At 42.4% G+C, this 18445-nt stretch overlaps 2 protein-coding genes across 2 annotated transcripts; one reads left to right on the forward strand and one right to left on the reverse strand.

Moving 5' to 3' along the window:
- The first annotated feature begins 8844 nt into the window (after positions 1 to 8844).
- On the forward strand, positions 8845 to 11722 carry LOC147435516 (UBP1-associated protein 2C-like). The gene is made up of 6 exons (XM_086488575.1): positions 8845 to 9120; positions 10032 to 10152; positions 10416 to 10559; positions 10636 to 10832; positions 10911 to 10986; positions 11062 to 11722. The coding sequence occupies exons 1-6, from the start codon at positions 8957 to 8959 to the stop codon at positions 11386 to 11388; spliced, it is 1029 nt and encodes a 342-aa protein (XP_086344701.1). The 5' UTR covers positions 8845 to 8956; the 3' UTR covers positions 11389 to 11722.
- A 3692-nt stretch (positions 11723 to 15414) lies between these two features.
- LOC147435517 (uncharacterized) lies at positions 15415 to 16595 on the reverse strand. The gene has a single exon (XM_086487973.1). It carries the CDS (start codon positions 16469 to 16471, stop codon positions 15749 to 15751), a length of 723 nt encoding a protein of 240 aa, XP_086344099.1. The 5' UTR covers positions 16472 to 16595; the 3' UTR covers positions 15415 to 15748.
- Positions 16596 to 18445: the final 1850 nt, after the last annotated feature.

Consider the following 18445-nt stretch of genomic DNA (forward strand, 5'->3'; position numbering starts at 1 on the left):
GACATTTATAGATGATTACTCGAGGAAAGTATGGGTTTACTTTCTCAAGCACAAGGATGAAGCGTTTTGTGTTTTCAAAACGTTTGTGACACTTGTGGAGAATCAGAGTGGCAAGAAGCTTAAATGCTTACGCACTGACAATGGTGGAGAGTATGTTTCAAAGGCCTTTAAGGACTTTTGTGAGTCAAAAGGTATAAAATGTGAACTTACTGCTCCTTACAATCCTCTTCAAAATGGTGTTGCTGAGAGGATGAATAGGACCATACAAGAGAAGGTCAGAAGTATGTTGTCTAATGCACAGCTGCCAAATGGGTTTTGGGCTAAAGCTGTATCAACAGCTATTCATCTTGTAAATAGATCTCCTAGCAAGGTTTTGCAGAAGGATTCAGTGCCAGAGTTGGTATGGTCAGGCAAGGTGCCCTCATACAAGCATCTCAGAGTCTTTGGCTGTGAGGCATATACTCACGTTCCAAAGGAATTTAGGAACAAACTTGAGCCAAAGAGTAGAAAGTGCATCTTTCTAGGCTATGGTAATTCTGGTGAGATGGGGTACAGACTTTGGGATCCCGAATCCAGAAAGGTTGTCCGCGGCAATGATGTTCACTTTAATGAATCCAAATATCATTCTAAACCAGAGAGGGTGGAGGAGATTAGAAGAGTTGTCTTCCAAGAAGATGGACCTGCACGTGCAAGACAAAATGTCAGGGCTCAAGAGGAGCAAGGACAGGATAGAGTGGAACCACAGGTTGTGGCTGAGCCTGAGCCACCTATTGTGCGTAGATCTGGATGTGTCACACGACCTCCTGATAGGTTTGTTCCATCTATGAACTATGTCATGTTGACTGATTGCAATGAGCCTTCATGTTACAAGGAAGCAGTGCAAATGAAGGACTTCGGGAATTGGCAATTGGCCATGCAGTCAGAGATGACAGCTCTGCATAAAAACCAGACATGGAAGCTAGTTAAATTACCACGGGGCAAAAAGGCTCTACCCTGTAAATGGGTTTACAGGTATAAGATCACCGCTCATGATAGTCAGCCAAAGTACAAAGCAAGGCTTGTTGCCAAGGGCTTTAAGCAAGAACAAGGCATTGACTTTGATGAAGTCTTCTCTCCGGTGGTCAAGATGACTACATTGAGATGATTTCTTGCATTGTTTGCCATATTAGATTTGGTGTTGCACCAAATGGATGTCAAGACAGCGTTCTTGCATGGTGATTTAGATGTGGAAATTTACATGCAGAAGCCAGAAGGGTTTGTTGAGAAAGGCAAGGAAGATTGGGTATGCCAGTTGTTAAAGAGTCTTTATGGCTTAAAACAATCACCGAGGGCATGGTACCATAAATTCCACAAGTTTATGCTTTCTCAAGGCTACAAACGTAGTGAGTTTGATCACTGTCTATATACAAAGAAGGCTAAGGATGGCAGTTGGCTGATCCTTATTTTGTATGTGGATGACATGTTGATTGCTGGCAAGCACTTGGAAGAAATTTCAGCTTTGAAGTCAAAGATGGCAAAATCTTTTGACATGAAAGACATGGGTGAGGCAAGTCATATACTTGGTATGCGCATTGAGAGAGACAGATCAAAGAAGTTGATTTGGTTATCTCAAACATAGTATATTGACAAGGTTTTGCAACGTTTCAATATGAAGAAGGGAAAGGCATTGAGTGTTCCATTGCCACCATATGTGAAACTTAGCAAACAAGATTGTCTTGTGTCTGAGGAAGAACGGGCTGAAATGGATAAGATTCCATATGCGTCTGCAGTGGGTAGTTTGATGTATGAAATGATTGCTACTCGCCCAGACATTGCATTTGCAGTGGGAGTAGTAAGTCGATACATGTCAAACCCAGGCAAGAAACATTGGGAGGCAGTGAAAGGAATATTGAGATACCTGAAAGCTACAAAGAGTATGCGTATATGCTATGGGAGTCAGGAGCTAAGTGTAAAGGGTTTTACAGACTCAGATTATGCAGGTGACTTAGACAACCAAAGGTCTACGTCAGGGTATGTCTTTACATTGGCTGGTGGAGCAGTATCATGGCGTTCTAGATTACAAGATTGTGTTACTCAGTCTAATACAGAGGCTGAATATGTTGCAGCATCAGAGGCATGCAAAGAATCAATTTGGCTTAATCGACTAGTAACAGATCTGGGAATCAAAGAAGAGATGCCTGTGTTATATTGTGATAGTCAAAGTGCTATACAATTGGCTCGCAATCCAGTTTATCACTCAAAGACAAAGCATGTGGATGTGAAGTATCATTTCATCAGGGAAATGCTCGAGGATAAGCAACTTCAGCTTGTCAAAGTTCACACCACAGAAAATCCTGCTGATCTACTTACAAAAGGACTTCCCTCAGAGAGCTTTGCGCATTTTCGCAAGCAGTTAGGTGTAGGGTAGTACATCACATCTCTACATCTCTTGTATATTAGCTTGTATAATAGCTTCTCTCACACTTAAAGTACCACATTGGACTTTAAGTGGGAGGTTGTTGGGGTATAAAGCCCAATGTGGTCGCCCAGGTAAGTGGGCGGGCCGCCAGGTATGTACACATATTCTTTTGTAAAAACCTAATGAGAACTCACTATGCTCTACACATTACAGTAGAGCGAGTTCACCATATCGTCGTGCTCTTCTTCTCGTACTCTCTCTCGCGTCGCACTTCCGCTCGTACTCCTTCAGCAACAAGAAAGAAGAGACGCCAATGTTGGACATAACTTGCAACATTTGCATTCTAAGAGATGATATCTTGAATATCCAGCTTGTCATAGACTTGTTGTGCTTGTTAAAGCAACTACACTTAGCATGCATCTCAATCAAAATATTGTGAATACTCATGTCCCTTCAATACTAGCAATGAAATCTTCAAAGTTCAAAGAGAGAGAGAGAGAGAGAGAGAGAGAGAGAGAGAGAGAGAGAGAGAGAGAGAGAGAGAAAGAGTTTGGGGCATGTGTAAGATGTTGAGATGCAATTCACTACGGCATAAGGTTGCTGTATGGCAAGGGTAGAATTGGTCAACAAAGGTGTACTTCGAGACAAGCGGTGCAAGTAGGCAGCGGGGCCAACTAGGGGCAATTAGGGCCGCAAAGGGCGCTGGAGATAGGTGGGGTGAGAAGCACAAGGGGTGCTACAGCTAAGGGAGCATGACATTAGAGGCATCACTGCAGGCAATGGTCGACATCAAAGGTGGGACAATGGATGCTGTCAAAAGCTCAGCAAGGCCGAGTAGGGTGAAGTAGGACACAGTGGGGGAAATGCACGAAGGAGCGTAATCTGTCGGGGGCAAAGAGGACGCACGGGGCATGTGAAGTTGGGCTCGATCATATTAGAATGCACTTGGGGTAGAGGCAATTTATTAGTTCGTAGGAGTTCTTGGCTTTGTTGACAGCGTGCTGCCTCTATGTCGCAACCGGTTTGGCCACATGAGCTAGTGAGAATGCATGTCTACATTCAAGGGCACAAGGTGAAAATCCTTGTAGATGGTGCTTCTTATAATTTCATTAGCTATAAGTTAGTGAAACATCTCAGTCTGCCTCGGAAACCTAGTTTCCAACGCTACAAGGTAGCTATGATAAATGGCCATGATGCTAAAATGCGGGATACCCAAGTTAAAGGTGTACCTTTTGAGATCCAAGTGTATCAGACAACCTTAGATTTTCAGGTGATGAACATGGATAAAGTAGATGTGGTGTTGAGTTAGGAGTGGTTGCATGGGTTAAGTTCATCATTACATCGTAGCTTTGAGTATAACAACCTTGTGCTTGAATCCAATGGTACGCATGTGCTGCTGTCGAGGAAAAAACATGTATCTTCCTCACCACTCATTTGTACAGTAGCCGAGCTTATGAAGCTCTCTTTCAATGATGAATTAGAAGAACTCTTTCTGTGTTACTCTTTGTGTCATTTGTAATCAAATGTTGATAATGATTCTATTATGTTTGAAGATTCCTCAATGCCGCATACTTCTCTTTCCTCATCTAATTCTCTTACTACTTCTTATCACAACAAGAAAATGTTTACTAATAAAATGGAGGAAATATTAAGGGATACAAAAATGTTTTTTCATAAGATTTATTGCTTGGGTTATCCTTAACACGTTCTTTGCAACACAGCATATATGTGGTTGCAAGTAGTAAGCTCGTTAGTAAACCACCTTATAGATTGAATCTTTCTGAGGTTATTGAGTTGGAGCATCATCTTGCTGACTACTTGGGTTAAGGGTTTATTCAACATTGCTCTTTACCATGAACTTCCTTCATTTTGTTGGTGAAGGAAAAAGACGATAGTATGTGCATGCATATAGACTATCATGGTCGTAACGTGGATACTATTAAGAATAAGTATTTGTTACCAAGGGTAGATGAGTTGTTTGATAAACTCACACAAGCACGTATTTTTACAAAAATAGATCTGCGATCAATGTATCATCACGTAAGAATTAGATGTGGTGATAAATCTAAAACTACTTTTCGAACGAGGTTTGGAAATTATGAATTTTTGTTATACCTTTTGGTATAACCAACATGCTAGCTACTTTCATGACACTCATGGATAGCGTTTTGAAATCGTATCTGGGCAAGTTTGTGATTTTCCTTGATAACATTCTAGTCTGTAGTGCATCTGAAGGAGAGCACTTTCAACATCTGAAGCATGTGTTTGATCTTCTTAGGCAACATAAATTATATGCTAAAGAGTCCAAGTGTGATTTTTTGAAGATCACAATTCACTCTTTGGGCACGAAAAAATTTCCAAAATACCCATGGAATTTGTGGAAATTTCCAAAATACCCCTCAAATTTCAAAGTGTCCCAATATACCCCTCATATTTTACCAAAAGCTTCCATAATGCCTTGTAATTTCTCAAAAAATCCCAAAATACCCCTTAGTAACCTCACAAATATATCTCAAGACTTTTTTTTTGCAACTCTTTATAGGTAGATTGGTTCTCCGTTCACCAACTACATTCTACCAAAGGCCAAGTTGAAAACATGATCATTAGCAAACCATACAATTTTCGATCAATAGTACTTGCATGGTAGATTATATGCGATCCTATTTAACCATACAACAATTGGAGAGGAAAACAACTCCACATAATCCCATATCTTGGGGTAGCAACAAAAAAGAAGAGACGCCAATGTTGGACATAACTTGCAACATTTGCATTCTAAGAGATGATATCTTGAATATCAAGCTTGTCATAGACTTGTTGTGCTTGTTAAAGCAACTACACTAGCATGCATCTCAATCAAAATATTGTGAATACTCACGTCCCTTCAATGATAGGAATGAAATCTTCAACCTTCAAAGAGAGAGAGAGAGAGAGAGAGAGAGAGAGAGAGAGAGAGAGAGAGAGAGAGAGAGAGAGAGAGACAGAGAGTTTGGGGCATGCGTAAGATGTTGAGATGCAATTCACTACGGCATAAGGTTCCTATTTGGCAAGGGTAGAATTGGTCAGCAAAGGTGTACTTTGAGATGAGCGGTGCAAGTAGGCAGCGGGGCCAACTAGGGGCAATTAGGGCCGCAAAGGGCGCTGGAGATAGGTGGGGTGAGAAGCACAAGGGGTGCTATAGCTAAGGGAGCATGACATCAGAGGCATCACTGCAAATGGCCGACATCAAAGGTGGGACAATGGATGGTGTCAAAAGCTCAGCAAGGCCGAGTAGGGTGAAGTAGGACACAGTGGGGGAAATGCACGAAGGAGCGTAATCTGTCGGCAAAGAGGATGCACGGGGCATGTGAAGTTGGGCTCGATCATATCTTGAGGGTACGGAGAATGCACCTGGGGTAGAGGCGATTTATTAGTTCGTAGGAGTTCTTGGTTTTGTTGACGGCGCGCTGTCTCTATGTCGCAACCGGTTTGGCCACATGAGCTAGTGAGAATGCATGGCTACATTCAAGGGCACAAGGTGAAAATCCTTGTAGATGGTGCTTCTTATAATTTCATTAGCTATAAGTTAGTGAAACATCTCAGTCTGCCTCGGAAACCTAGTTTCCAACGCTACAAGGTAGCTATGATAAATGGCCATGATGCTAAAGTGTGGGATACCGAAGTTAAAGGTGTACCTTTTGAGATCCAAGTGTATTAGACAACCTTAGATTTTCAGGTGATGAACATGGATAAAGTAGATGTGGTGTTGAGTTAGGAGTGGTTGCATGGGTTAAGTTCATCATTACATCGTAGCTTTGAGTATAACAATCTTGAGCTTGAATCCAATGGTACGCATGTGCTGCTGTCGAGAAAAAAACATGTATCTTCCTCACCACTCATTTGTAAAGTAGCCGAGCTTATGAAGCTCTCTTTCAATGATGAATTAGAAGAAATCTTTCTTTGTTACTCTTTGTGTTATTTGTAATCAAATGTTGATAATGATTCTGTTATGTTTGAAGATTCCTCAATGCCGCATACTTCTCTTTCCTCTCTAATTCTCTTACTACTTCTTATCACAACAAGAAAATGTTTACTAATAAAATGGAGGAAATATTAAGGGATACAAAAATGTTTTTTCATAAGATTTATTGCTTGGGTTATCCTTAACACGTTCTTTGCAACACAGCATATATGTGGTTGCAAGTAGTAAGCTCGTTAGTGAACCACCTTATAGATTGAGTCTTTCTGAGGTTATTGAGTTGGAGCGTCAACTTGCTGACTACCTGGGTTGAGGGTTTATTCAACATTGCTCTTCACCATGGACTTCCTTCATTTCGTTGGTGAAGGAAAAAGACGATAGTATGTGCATGCACATAGACTATCATGGTCGTAACGTGGATACTATTAAGAATAAGTATTTGTTACCAAGGGTAGATGAGTTGTTTGATAGACTGACACAAGCACATATTTTTACAAAAATAGATCTGCGATCAGTGTATCAGCAAGTAAGAATTAGATGTGGTGATAAATCTAAAACTACTTTTCAAACAAGGTTTGGAAATTATGAATTTTTGTTATACCTTTTGGTATAACCAACATGCTAGCTACTTTCATGGCACTCATGGATAGCGTTTTGAAATCGTATCTAGGCAAGTTTGTCTTTTTCCTTGATAACATTCTAGTCTGTAGTGCATCTGAAGGAGAGCACTTTCAACATCTGAAGCATGTGTTTGATCTTCTTAGGCAACATAAACTTTATGCTAAAGAGTCCAAGTGTGATTTTTTGAAGATCACAATTCACTCTTTGGGCATGAAAAAATTACTAAAATACTCGTGGAATTTGTGGAAATTTCCAAAATACCCCTCAAATTTCAAAGTGTCCCAATATACCCCTCATATTTTACCAAAAGCTTCCATAATGCCTTGTAATTTCTCAAAAAATCCCAAAATACCCCTTACTAACCTCACAAACATATCTCAAGACTTTTTTTTTGCAACTCTTTATAGGAAGATTGGTTCTCCGTTCGCCAAATACATTCTACCAAAGTCCAAGTTGAAAACATGATCATTAGCAAACCATACAATTTTCGATCAATAGTACTTGCATGGTAGATAGGCGATCCTATTCAACCATACAACAATTGGAGACGAAACCAACTCCACATAATCCCATATCTTGGGGTAGCAACAAAAAAGAAGAGACGCCAATGTTGGACATAACTTGCAACATTTGCATTCTGAGATGATATCTTGAATATCAAGCTTGTCATAGACTTGTTGTGCTTGTTAAAGCAACTACACTTAGCATGCATCTCAATCAAAATATTGTGAATACTCATGTCCCTTCAATAATAGCAATGAAATCTTCAAAGTTGAGAGAGAGAGAGAGAGAGAGAGAGAGAGAGAGAGAGAGAGAGAGAGTGTTTGGGGCATGCGTAAGATGTTGAGATGCAATTCACTACGCCATAAGGTTGCTGTATGGCAAGGGTAGAATTGGTCAGCAAAGGTGTACTTTGAGACGAGCGGTGCAAGTAGGCAGCGGGGCCAACTAGGGGCAATTAGGGCCGCAAAGGGCGCTGGAGATAGGTGGGGTGAGAAGCACAAGGGGTGCTACAGCTAAGGGAGCATGACATTAGAGGCATCACTGCAGGCAATGGTCGACATCAAAGGTGGGACAATGGATGGTGTCAAAAGCTCAGCAAGGCCGAGTAGGGTGAAGTAGGACACAATGGGGGAAATGCACGAAGGAGCGTAATCTGTCGGCAAAGAGGACGCACGGGGCATGTGAAGTTGGGCTCGATCATATCTTGAGGGTACGGAGAATGCACCTGGGGTAGAGGCGATTTATTAGTTCGTAGGAGTTCTTGGCTTTGTTGCGGCGTGCTGCGCGTGTGAATGTTGAGCCACATAGCCCCACGGGATTAAAGAACACGGGGTCTTCAATGAAGACCCCATCATGGGATTGACGACAGGCAGGACAGCGCGCATCTCGAGGGCGATCGACGGCCAACAAAAATGTAGGGTCAACGCCCGGCCCGCGACTCAAACCCACAACCTGGGCCATGGCAGCGTGATGAGCTAACCACGCAGCCACGTGAGTTTTGTTGCCATCAAGGCGCGAAATAAACCCTATATAGTGAACTCATGTAGGCAAAAGTAAACTAGCATAGAAAATGTAAACTCGGAGACGTCCGTTTAAAATCGGACGGCCGAGCTTACCTCTGCTTTTGCGCGCGCATCCCGTGTTACTTAGTCCTGAGGCACATGGCCCCCTCCGATTATATATATGTAAATATATAGCTCTCCCTTATAGAATAGAATAGATACATACAATATAAAATAGAATAGATAGAATAAATCATTTGTAGGTTCAGGCGTCTCTTCTCTTCCTGACGTCTCGAGTTCAAGGCTCGTTGGATACATCTTCGAGGTCGTTAAGAAGCGCTCCCCCCCCCCCCCCCCCCAACCCCCAACACAGCTGGCAATGGGAAATTTCTAAAAGCTTAGGGTTCTGCAGCAGCGCTCGCCAGTGGTGCTCTCCTATCTCTCCCTTCGATAGAGCCTCGCCGAGTTCCGGAGATGCAAGAAGGCGTGGAGTTCAGCAGCGGAGAGGAGGTTAAGAAGAGGAGATTGGACGAAGATGGAAGCGGCTCTTCTCCTTCTCTCTTTGATGCTTCCGAAGATCTAAGGGCCCTCCTAGAACCCCTTAGCAAAGAGCAGCTTGTCGACCTCCTTTCTAACGCGTAAGATGCAAATTCCCTGGTCTTTGCTTGAATTTGCACACGCATATATCCGCAGCTACCTACAGATATGCATCTTGGCTGTGCACATGGATATGCGTCTATCACGATGATCGGGTATTCATTTAGGCAAAGGCTTGAGTTTGTTTTGTTTATGTGCTGTTCTGCCTCAGAGCAATGAATTGTTGCCAATTGTCTGCAACTCTTACTCAATTTTGCTGTTCTGGGCCATCACAATTGGTGGGTATCATTATTTCAACAAGTAGCTCATGTCTGAGTATATTCAGCATTAGGGTTCTGTCTGTGAGTTTAGACTAGTGGCAAGATGTTCTTAGTTATAGTAAGCATATCATGTGGTGCAGATTGTCAATGATAGAATTTTTTATTATTTGCATAGACAATTTTGCAGCATGAATTTTTAAGCAGGCCGATTTGAGGACTAGATCACATGTACAGAGATTGGCATCCTCAATACTCTTAGCTCTTTTTTGCACAGCTGAAATGCTTGTACTCCTTGACAGAGGTGATTCTGGCAGCAACTTTTCTCATTTCTTGTAAAATGTAATAGAGGATGCATGTAGATTGCACGGCTGGAACCTTCTAGGTGGTTCTGTGCGGTCATTTTGGGTCAGATGCTGGGGTTTCCCATTCTTAGCCGTATTTATAAGGTTCTTCGACATCTGTACTTTTGTTGTTTTATCTTGGTAGTTAACCGATTTTTACCTGAGGATTTTCAGTTGTTTAGCTCCCAACCCTTTGTAAAGCTTGGAGACAGTGTCATCGTCAGGATAAGCAAACATTGATATTGTTTTGGGAAGGGGGTGCCAGTGTTTGATTTTGTTACTGCTTGCATGGGAGGTTTTGAATAGAGTATGTGCCTTTGACTGGTCATGCTTGATGTTGGTACCGTGCAGAGGTTTTCAATACCCTGCGATTGCAGATGATATTAGGGAAGTTGCAAGCAAGGATCCTGCCCATCGGAAGCTGTTTGTGCGTGGGTTGGCTTGGGAGACATCTTCAGAGGCCCTGCGTGATGTGAGTGCATGGATGATGTGGCTGCATGTTATGTTCACCCCTATTCTTAAGTATGCTTTGATACATTTTACTGTTTGTGGTGCTGCAACTGATTGCTTGTTTGTAGAGACTGAGGTGGACTTGCTGCTTGCTTGTGTGAAGATCCAGCCTATGCATCAGTTTGGATGGGGGACGAAGTTAGTCTAAGGCCTACACTGAGTGCTCTCAGGGACTGCAAGGTCTTTAGTATTTTTCAAGCTTTACTGAGTTTCTGTTTAAATTAGGTTTTTAAACAATATGGGGAGATCGAAGAAGGAGCTGTGATTACTGACAAAAACTCTGGGAAGTCTCGTGGCTATGGTTTCATAACATTTAAGCACATGGATTCTGCACAAAGAGCCTTGGCAGAGCCGAGTAAATTTATAGATGTAAGAGTCTTTGATTCCTTACCGCTTTTACAGGAAGAAATGCATTTTAGAAGATCTGACTCGGGTGTTTCCTCAGGGAAGGATTGCTGTGTGCAATCTGGCTGTGACCGGCACACACCCGCCTGTGGTCACGGGTGATTTGGCACAGAGAAAGCTTTTTATCGGTAGCCTGTCATATGAAACCACCACCGAGACACTTATCAGTGTTTTCTCCCAATACGGGGACATTGAAGAAGGGTCTGTTGCCTATGACAAGGTCACAAATAAGTCACGGTACGAAGATTTATAACCTGTTCTTCTTGTGTGTCTGTGGAACGTACTTCTAAGGTGGATAAATTGTGTCATTGACAGAGGTTTCGCTTTCATGACATTCAAGTCTGTCGAAGCGGCCAAAAGGGCTCTTGCAGACCCCAACAAATCCATTGAGGTTTCCTTATGTCTTGTTTTGCTCTCTTATGATGAAATCCATTACATCTGCTTACATGCTGGAGGTGCTATGCAGGGACGCAATGTGGTTATAAAGCTCGCCCTTGAAGGTCTGAAGGAGAAGCCATCAGCAACACAAATGGTTTCCCAGTTTCAACCTGGCTATGCAGTAAATCCAAATCTAGCAGGCTATGCAAGGGCGCCGATGCAAGGTTCTGCTGGTGTATCTGGGTATCCGTCAAACTTGCCTTCCTATGGGAGCCAGCCTTCTTATGCAGCTCTGGCAGGTGCACAATATGGTGTAGGGGCCACGAGTGGGCAATTTGGTTCAACTCCCTATTCCCAGTATGCACAAGGGGCGCAATCTACCATAATGCCTGGCTACTATGGGGCTCCACCCTAAGCAATTTTCTCCTCAGATGAGGGTGGTCCTCGTACATGGAACGTCTGAAGGTGGAATTTGAAGGTTACGACCATCAGGGTTTGGTGCAACTCTTGTATTTGGATCTGGTAAGCCTTACAGTGTAGCAAGCAGGTGGTGTTGACACTTCAGGTTTTGCTGTATGCTGATAGGGAAAATGTTTGGACAAAGTTATTCTTGAGCATATCTGCTACTCTTCTGCATTCGCTTTCCAGCTTAGAAGTGTCACATGGGTCCTCTGGCAAGTTTGTTATTTTAGTGAAACAAATTGTGAGGGAACTACTTTCATAAGAAGGGATTTTAGAGTTTTTGCCTATTGCTGGTGTACAATCATTTTCCCCTATATGTTTCATTTTGTTCTTATTTCTCTGTAGTTTTGGCCTGGAGGATCTACGGTAGAAAATATTGTGGCAGTTGTCTCTAGTGTGAAATGGGATCATGCTTAGCTATCACCAAGTAAATCAAGGGTTACATTTTCCAGTAGCTACGTTAAGGCCTAATTACAGGTTTCATATTAAGGCCTAGTTACAAGACTGCTTCATATAATTTATTTGGCCTTCAGAGAGAAGGCTGATTTGATTTGGAAATGTTGACAGTGCTTGAAGGAAAAACCGTCTTTAAAAGCCTTTCGGGCCTAACAATTTGATTTTAAACGAAGTTACTCCTATTCTTAAATTGAAATTGAGATTAGATCTCAAAACCTATGGGTGGGATAACATTAAACAGGCCTTTATGGTTACTGCTTTTGAACTCAGTATCCTTCAAGAAACTCAACAGCAACTGTAGCTATTTCAGTGCCTATGGGGAGTTGGAGCCCCTTGTCCATGCATGTTTGAATTGGCAGGTTGGACGTGCCTGATTTAGGGTTTACGGGTGCTCTTGAGCCATTCTTCTGGCTTATAAAATGGTGTATGTGTTATTGCTGTGGATTGTGGAAGAACATCTACTTGTGTTGGAGGACATGGTTTGGACGAGTGGAGGCAGAAACTTGCAAGTTGTGCTTTGCCTCCGCCCTGCTGCTTCTCTCGAAGCGGCACAGGACAGTGGGGGAGCAGAGCGAAGTCAACTGTGACCTGCTAAGTTGGGGGAGGGCCAGAGCTAAGCCAATTGGTGCAGAGCTTGAGGGTGGAAGTTTGTTTCTTCCAAGGGGGGGAGGCCAGTAGAAAGTTGGACCTGGTAGTGAGAGATGTAGTCCTGATGCGTCATATAAGTGAGTTGTGCCTCGGCGTTGTCTGACCCTGGCCTAGGAGGCTCTGTCATAGTGTTAGGGATAAGTTTAAGATGTTTGAAATTCACAAGAGGGTGTGTCAAAAAGGTAGTACATGGAGCTGGAGATGGAGGCTTGATTCTCATGAGTTGAATGAATACTAGTTCTGAAAGTAAAAAGTTTAATGGAGTTTCAATAGAAGGATGAAATTTTTTTGAATTGATTTGTAAAAATCTCACAATCCCCACTTTTGAAAAATATTCTATTGAAAAACAGCTTCCAACCCTAAAAATTGTACCATCCACTCATGCGCACCTAAATACAAGTTTTTGTTGCCCCCTTGAAAGCAATAAGTAGACCCACTACAGAGATTGTAAAAGAGACCTTTTTGAGAATGCAGTGTAGAGCATGCATGACGGGGTAGGGACATGTCATTGGCCTGTAATCCAGGTGACTCATGGCGATCGGGTCCGTCGGTCGCCATGACTCGCCTTTCCTTGTAATCCAGGTGACTCATGGTGACCGGATCTGCCGGTCGCCATGACTCGCCTTTCCTCGTAATAGGTGATTCATGGTGATCGGATCCGTCAGTCTAGGGAAAAGGTCAGCCAATGATCTTTCCCGACCGGCAAGTGTCGGGAGGAGGAGAGTTGCAGTGGCTCACGTGATCACTGTACCATGTGTTTTGACTCATGCAAACGTCGCCATTGTGCTGACATGGAGGGTCTCCTCTCTTGCAAAGGTTGCTTGCCATCAGCCATTTTGAACGTTGACCTACTTGTCAACACCAGAGTTGTGCTTAGGTCACCATCAAGCATTCCATGCACTGACCTGTTAGCACCAGAGTTGCCCTCAACTTATTCTATGTGCTGACATGTCAAAAGCAGCGTGATTTGCAGGGTTAACAAATTCAAGTGAGTTAATTCTGTTTACAGTTTTGTAGGGGTTGCACTTATAACTGAAATGAAGGTTATTGGATCAACTTGTTGCAGCTACAAGACAAAAGGTTGACATTTCATGACATTTCATAACCAAGATTAGCAAGTGTTGTATCCAAAGTTTGATGATCCATGAAGGATAGTGTATAGAGGATAGATAACAAAGGAAAGACAATTTCATTGTATGGAGGATTTTACAATGTTGGATCTTAATGTGCACATTCTTTGCATAATTGAAGTCTAGCATTTAAGCTGCATTAGTATCCAAGATGATCAGGATGTACCTTTTTGCCTCTTATCAAGACATGTATACTTGGTGTGAAAATGGATGCTTGGTGTCCTTAAAACAATGTGTAGAGCCTTTTAAGCTCACATGACACATGCAACTTGCAAAGCAACGCAAGGTTTGAATGCTCGCTCTCTTTCTTCCCACACGTTGAACATGTTTGACGTGCATGTGTCAAAAAGTATGTGATACGCCCGGTCTCTTTCTTCCCGCATGTTGTTCACCATGTTTGATGTGCAAGTGTTAAAAAGTATGTGATATACTATCTCACTTGTTCCAAATCCACCATAAGAACATGCCATGGTGGGTGGACTAAAACATAGGCTTGCTTATAAATTTCTATATAGACGCTATTGCATTACAAAATTAACTATACATTGTCAATCTTCAATTTTCTCATGAAGACATAGATAATCCACATGCTAGTAATGTGATCATGACACTTGGAAAGCATAATTAAGCTGTTTTGGTTATAATACTTTGGGTCGATGGAAGAGAGAGCACACTAGACATATTTGTTGACCTTCACCATCCTTATCAATTTCACTCCTCATATTGTGCTCATCAATAGTAAAGCCACAACTTACCGTTAACGACACCTTGTGCACACTGAAGCATTGTGCCTATTAGATTACTCAAAACACATTACTCACATCCTAATTTTGGATTTAATGACACAAATGTATGACAATGTGATATAGATGGAACCTTGCAATGGTCATGACAATTAATGCTTAATTAATATAGGTGCAAATCAAAGCTCTAAATGCCATCTATGTTCTTTCAAAAGATGAGGGTTTTCATTGCCAATATTATCTAGACACGTATAATTGTTAGAATAACAAGTAATACGGTCACAAGGCCCGCATAGTGGAAGGAACTGAAACTACCTAAAGTCCCATTTTTACTTAGAATTCAATATTTAGAATATAGAAGAGGTATCTTATATTGGTTTAAAACTTTTGAATCCAACTTCATTTATGAGATAAATTGCAAGAGTCATCACACCTGCTTAGGTTAGAGAGAGGACAAAACTAATGAGTTATCAAGGATCTTATCAATGGTTCTACTAAAAGTATACTTTCTTGAACTGGCATTGAAATTTTTGAGTTTTAGTTAAGCTAAATCGACTAAGCAACACTATGGCCTTGCCATGTAGGCACGTCAAAAACAATTCCGAGAGTCCACCTCAAAATTTGTAGGTGTAGCATGTGAGTTCACCCGAAGAGGCTTTTTATATAATTCTAAGTGATACAGAGTCACATGTACAAGAGGGGTTTACAAATGAAAAATTGGAAAAAAAGTTGCAAGTTTATGAAAGAAGAGGAGGCTTTTAATCCACGGTGAAGTATAGGTGTAAAGGGGTTTCATAAATACCTCTTGAACGCATGTGCTATAGATATTTTTAAAAGGTGGAACCCTGGGTACACAACAAAAGCATCTAACAAAATGAGTGCTTCTCTAAAGGAAGAATGACAAAAGCCGATGTAAATATAAACTTTGGTTTTGAGCACATGATTCTCATTTTGCAAAACAACCTAGACTTGGAACTCGCAATATGATGTATGCACTCGCAAGGCTCGCTGTAAACAGTTTTCTAACGGAAAAAAAAGTGTACAATTAAAATGTGAAGTTAAAATTTGAAGCATTTTGCCAATATTTTGTCCAAAAGTAACTCTAAAACTTGTAAACTCTTATCGGTTTTCTTCAAGGTAGGCTCGAAATCTAGCCGGGATTTTGCAATTTTAGCTGGCTAGAAATACACTAAACCCCGATTTTTTTTGCAAACACTGGTATGGAGTTCTAGCCAAAGCCAGATGTTCTGTACTTGTAATAGGATCATATGGCTCAAAGTAAAAGTTATGCCTTGTTAAATATACACAAACCAGACAAAGAGACCTACCTTGTCTATTAAGACTGATCATTTAATGGCTTGCTCCTAACCCTGGCTGTTGCAGAGCACTCTGCACAGAAGTAAAGCTCGCTGGGGCTCATCTCCCGTCGTCTCCGCTTGAAATATTCTTCGTCAAAGCGCACTACCCCTCCATCGGCGTCTTCACCATCCTCACTTCCATCGTCCTGCTCTGCATCACCTTCTTTCTCCTCTTCTTCCGTCCCAGAGACTCTAGCTTTGGTACAAAGAAGCTCATGCTGCAGGCTCTTCTTGGTAGGCTCTGCGATGATGCGACTCTTCAAAGATGTATGTGCAGACGGTGGTCGCATGTGCGATTCTGAAGGCGGGTACCCTGGCAATGGCTGCACATGATGAGAGCTTCGTTGAGGTGCGCTCTCTGCAGATTTGCAGAAGGAAGGGTTGTGATGGGAATTAGGAGGCTTCGCTTTTATGGCTTGGCCATGCTGCTGCTGGTGCTGAGAGGGAGGGCGAGAGGAGGAATGGAGACCTGCGCTTGCAGCGATGGTGGTGGTGGAGCGAGACCTGGAAGGGAGGTCTGCTTGAGCTTCCTCAATGGCGTAACGCCAGGTGCAGGGGCTCCATCGACGCTTGGTGGAAGCGGAAGGGAGGGGAGCAGGGGCGGAAGGCGGAGCTGCAGATGGAGGAGAAAGTGAGGGATCGCGAGTGGCGTCCTCTTCTCTGTCCATTGTGGAGGGGAAGGCGACATAGGGCGAGTACATAGACACACACACAGGCGCGCGCGCACACACATACACACACAAAGGCACGAAAGCAAGCGCTTGCTACACTCACAGCAGCCCCTCCTCTCCTCCCTACACACTCGCGAGTCATGCAAACCTCACTACAATATATTGCTTTTAACCTTCAACTTGAGTCTTCGATGGAGGCTTTCAATTGCTCACTCATTGCCCATCATCATCATCATCATCATCTCATCATCCGCCGGCCCCTTCTTCATCCGGACACCACTAGCCTCTCAACACTACCTTACAGGGCCGACTGCAGGGCTAACCGATCAAAATAAGGGAAAACTTGAAATTCTCCCGGTTTTTAGGTCAAAATCTGAAGGTTTTGCCGGTAATTACACTAAAACTTGTGTAAATTTGCCAGTTTTCTTAAAGGCAAGCTCAAAATCTAATCGGGATTTTACAATTTCAGTCGGTTAGACCCCGGTTTTTTTCTAACACTAGCCCACGGGTATGTTCAAGTGGAATCAATGGTCTAGGTGAAAATTGGGGTCTTGGGCCATTTGAGAATTTACCAAAAATATCCCATATTTACAACAATATGCATCCAAATAACACACATTTCAATAATCGCATTCGCCCATTAGTGGGGCTAGAGCACATGAATTGTTCGGAGGGGTCATGGGTTCAAGGCTTAGGGCGTCGAAGTTACCTTTTCACTCCCCAATTCACCAACAATACATCTGATCCTAGTCTTTGAATCCAAATGAAGTCTACTCGTGTAAGACAATGTGGAGGCACCACCTCACTAGGGTATGTTTTCTTCTTCTCATAGATAGGACGCTTGCAAGTCGGCTCCCATATATTTCAAGTATCTTCCAATGACTAAGGGAGTACTACAAGCATGAGGGAAAGGTGAAGAGTGAAAATGGATTGCTTCATTCCATGTTGTATAGGGAGCATAAGCTAGTTGAATAACATATAGGAATTTCTTCTCATATGCACATCCCCGATGATCAGAAGGTGGTAGAGGAGCTCGCATTTAGAAACCCCTACCTGAGAGAGAGAGAGAGAGAGAGAGAGAGAGAGAGAGAGAGAGAGAGAGAGAGAGAGAGAGAGAGAGAGAGAGAGAGAGAGATTTTAAGGCTTCTACACATAACTACTCTTACTACACGTCAATTTTTCAAATTGTAGTGTCCTTTACCTTTTTTACTCTCCCTTGGGAGCTTTCATCAATACTGCCAGCTTCTGAGTTTCACAAAAGATTTGAAGTGCCTTGTGATGTGACTTGGCCCGAAATAGGGCATAGGTTGAATTGGTGCTCCATGATGAACTTCACCATATGGTTAGCGTTTAGCAAGACCTAATTTACAAATGGAAATTTTCAAATGTCTTTCAAGAGCAGGTTTAGTGTATGGGCCACACAGGGCACCCACATAATTGCAAGGTACTTCTATTGAATGGCTAGGCCTACACCCTTGTAGTTGGAGATGTTGTCAATCACAATGGCCGTCACATTTTGCGCATCCCCTACTCAGCTAATTGAATGCTTGTACATATTTGTCAAGAAATTTGGTGTCTTCTCTTTTAAAGAGGCGACAATGGATGCTAAAGACATCGAGCCCTTGGGGCAGACAACCATTACATTTATCAGAAAAGCTAGAGCAACCATCCAATGCTATGCTCTAGCCAATCATTAGGACAAAATCAAGCATTGTGCCCTTGAATATTGTTTGCATGATGCCCTCGACTTTATCCACATAGTCAGTGCTTGCGCATTTAATTTTAGCTAGGAAGGAAAAACCCTTTCTCTGTAGTGGACATTAATGCATCCCTAACATGGGGATTCTAATTTTAGCTAGGAAGGAAAAACCCTTTCTCTGTATTTGACATTAATGCATCCCTAACATGGGGATTCTAATGTTATTGAATGAAATCCCACATGCAATGAAATCTTGAGTTCACCTTAGGTGCAATTTGTATGTATCTTGCTTTGGAAAGCTGTAT

The sequence above is a fragment of the Adiantum capillus-veneris genome, chromosome 18, assembly GCF_014529385.1.
Source record: "Adiantum capillus-veneris isolate H3 chromosome 18, ASM1452938v2, whole genome shotgun sequence".
Lineage (NCBI taxonomy): Eukaryota > Viridiplantae > Streptophyta > Polypodiopsida > Polypodiales > Pteridaceae > Adiantum > Adiantum capillus-veneris.